This window comes from Phacochoerus africanus, chromosome 9 (genome assembly GCF_016906955.1).
Source record: "Phacochoerus africanus isolate WHEZ1 chromosome 9, ROS_Pafr_v1, whole genome shotgun sequence".
NCBI classification, from domain to species: Eukaryota; Metazoa; Chordata; class Mammalia; order Artiodactyla; family Suidae; genus Phacochoerus; species Phacochoerus africanus.
Window position 1 is genome coordinate 80,873,837 of NC_062552.1, and position 3,637 is coordinate 80,877,473.

The following is a 3,637-nucleotide window of genomic DNA, read 5'->3' on the forward strand; positions in this document are numbered from 1 at the left end:
AATACGTTCTTTAAGATGTGAAAATGTTGAGGAGGCAGTTTATAATATTATAAACTATAATAGGAAAATTTTAAAGGGGCAACAGTGAGGTAAGTCAAAAGGGGCAGAGCCCCAAATGCAGGGAAGTGGGAAAAGAAAGAGGAATCATGGGACAGGGAGATAGAGAAGGAAGACTGCCTGAGAAAGGAGAGCGAAAGGGGAGAAAGATTTTCCTAGCCCAAAGACCACTTGCTTAGGAAAAATGCATAGGAAGACATAGGAAGAAAAGAGGAATGGAAATGTAATGGGTTTGAGTTGCATCAAATTAATTTCAGAGAAAATTCCTGGTGTTTCCCAGTTCTTTTTATTCTAAGAACAGCTTCCATGGCTTCTACCTGGGTATGTGTGAAACATGTGTACATGTTTTCAAAGATTCTGTGTGTGTACTCTCAAAGATTCTGCCCTCCTTGGACAGCCCTGTCAGAGGCACAAAGGAGAGGTAAAATGTGAGCAGAGTACAGCATAACAACAGGAAGACTCAGTTTATTCTTTACTTAGGAAATCTCCCATCAGGTACTGATAGGAGTTGCTATCTGTGAGACAGGCTCCTGTTAATGAGAGAGACAGGTTCTCTCTGTTCTGAAGCCTTAGAGAAGTATTCCCTGTTATGTATTTCTAGTAATTACTTCATAAAAATGTTACTCCTTAGGAATTGAGGCTCAAGAATACTATAATTTTTTATTATAAATATTTTGATATAACTCCTCTTTTTTTCGGAAGTGGATATCTCTCCATCCTAAGTAAAAGGAAAAATAGACTCGATATCAGTGTGAATAATTAAATCAAGTGAGGACAAACAAGATCTCATTTCCAAGTTTGAAAGTCATTAATGAACATCATTAATCAACAAGGGTTCTTCACAGTACAGGTGTCACTTAAGAGATCTTTCTGTAACTCACTAGCTGTCTGCATACTCTTCTCATTGCCACCTTCATTTCTTGATTTCTGAATGTCTAAATGACAGGATTCAAGAAAGGAGTGAGAACTGCATCAAAGATGGCCAGAAACTTATCCAGGGGCATGGAGGGAGATGGCCATGTATAGATAAATATAAAAGGACCAAAGGCCAAGACTACCACAGCAATGTGAGCTGACAGTGTGGACAGAGCCTTAGATGAACCTGCTGAAGAGTGTTTCTGAACAGTGAGAATGATGACAATATAGGAAATGATCAGAATGATGAAGAAGCCAACAGAGATGAATCCACTATTGGCCGTGACCATGGACTCTAGTTGGTAAGTGTCTGTGCAGGCAAGTTTGATGAGCCAGGGAAGGTCACAGTAAAAGCTGTCCAACACATTAGGCCCACAGAAGGGTAAGTTTACCACAGAAGCCAGTTGAACCGTGGAGTGGATAAGGCCAGTCATCCAGGCAGCCACTAAAAATGAGATACACATTCTTGGGCTCATGATGGTCAGATAATGGAGAGGTTTACATATGGTGACATATCTGTCAAAGGCCATGGTGATAAGCATCACTACCTCCACACCACCAATGACATGGATGAAGAAGATCTGAGCAATGCAGCCACTGAAGGAGATGACTTTACGTTTCCTGAAAAGGTCATAAATCATCTTGGGAGAAGTGGCAGAATAAACTCCTAGGTCAAGGAAGGAGAGGTTGGCTAACAGAAAGTACATGGGCGAGTGTAAGTGAGGGTCAAAAGTCACAGTTAGCAAAATGAGGGAGTTTCCCATCATGCTTGCCATGTAAAATGTGGAGATGAACACAAAGCGGAGAAGTTGTACTTCCCAGGAGTTGGTAAGTCCCAGGAACACAAACTCTGACACCACAGAATGATTTGCTCCATCCATGGGCTTTGTTAATATTGCTACCTGAAGGGAGACAATAGGAAAATATGAATTATGATAGTTATTTCAATGAATTTGAAGGAGAGAGATGAAAGTTATGATAGTCTATTTCCAGTAGTCTATTAGTATTAAAAGTGACCTAATATGTTTATGGACTCTAAAAGTGTTTACACATAGAAATGACTGGCTCTTATACAGAGTTGTTCTTATCACTGTCTTGTCTCTGTCTTTATGAACCTCTGCTTCCTCCCAGGGTTGGTGCCCTGTAACTCAGGAGAAACAAAACAGTCAACCAGAGTAATATAAATTCAACTTCAAACTTTTTTTTGAATCACTTCTGGCATGTTTTGACCTTAGTCACATCAAACTAATAATCACTATTAAAAAAACTTCCAAGCCTATGATCTTCATCCAGAAGAGGGCCTTTTTCCTCCTTCCCAGTCCCTACCTCTGGGAACATATTCATCTTCAATATTATTTAAATGTTGACCACATCTGTGAAGTCTTGCTTTATGAATACTAGAATTTAATTTATATTACCACCATAACCACCAGGTTTTCTATGCATTTAAAAACACTCTGCTTCTTCCCAGTGTAGATGCTATGATGTTTTTCAAAAGATACAAGATTGGTCAACAGAGGTAATAGAAATCAACCTGAAATTAATATAGCCTGTCTCCAGTCATACAAACTCTTCATCAATTCTCAACAATTTCATCAACTTTCAAGACTACAAGCCTTATTCTGGCAAATGACCCATCCTACTGACTCCCTATCTCTTGAAAACACTTGTCTTCAAGGTTTATTAACAATTTGAGGTCTTGCTTTATACTACCAACATATATTTTTTTAGGATTTATTGTATTTTAGTAAACTGAGTAATGCTCTAAATCATCTGGGAGACTATAAGCTTCTCGAAGGCAGGGATTGTGACTTATTCATATTAGTAGTCCCTGAAGCCATGAAAAATGGTCCATACAGAGGTGCAGGTCCATTAACTGTCTGTTACCAGTTTGCATCAGGTTAGGTGCAGAAACTGAGAAGAAGCATTTAGAAATTTCTCCAGAAATTTCACATGACAGCAAAACCCAAGCCTATGATTTCATATTTTCTAAAGTATCAGTCCAAGAAGGATTTGAGAAAAACAACCCTGGTCCTTTACCAAAGATAATTTGAGGAGCACTGCCCTAAAGTACTTAGCACATGGTCTGTGAGGTGAAAAACTATGAAGGGCCTCATGTATACTGAAAAGAATCTTGTTCTTTTCTGTGTAGAACATATCACATTATCTTATAATTTTGGTTTCAGTTAGAGAAGCAACATCACACAATGGAAAGAATGTGGCCTTGGATTCTGTAAAACAAGATTTAAGCTATATTGAGCCACTGACAAGAGGATTTGGGGCAAGTTACTTAAATTCTTGAACCTCAGTTCATCTATGAAATTGCAATTAGTAACACTAACTTCTCAGAGAAGTATAAAATGGGTTTAAATAATTATAACATAATTGAGGTTTTATAATATTTTATAAGTAATTATAAAATATTATCAATAATAATATTACTGATAATAAATACAAAATTTGAGGTATAATAGAATTTTGGTTTTATAATCTTTTATTGATTGTATATCTATTATGTGTAAATATTCAGTAACTGATAATGTTGCTTCTCTTTTGTTATTTTCACAGGTCTATAATAGTGCTAAATACACATCATAAATGAATAAATAAGAAAAGAAAATGTTATTGGACAGTAGATAATATAAAAATTCCATATATAAAAGGT

At 36.9% G+C, this 3,637-nt stretch overlaps 1 protein-coding gene across 1 annotated transcript; it reads right to left on the minus strand.

Annotated features, from left to right (window-relative positions):
• Positions 1-992: 992 nt before the first annotated feature.
• LOC125135858 (olfactory receptor 4F3/4F16/4F29-like) lies at positions 993-1,853 on the minus strand. The gene has a single exon (XM_047796320.1). The coding sequence runs from the start codon at positions 1,851-1,853 to the stop codon at positions 993-995; it is 861 nt and encodes a 286-aa protein (XP_047652276.1).
• Positions 1,854-3,637: the final 1,784 nt, after the last annotated feature.

Excerpts from the sequence above, each read along its gene's own strand:
- LOC125135858 (XM_047796320.1), bottom strand. The coding sequence starts at position 1,853 with ATGGATGGAGCAAATCATTCTGTGGTGTCAGAGTTTGTGTTCCTGGGA.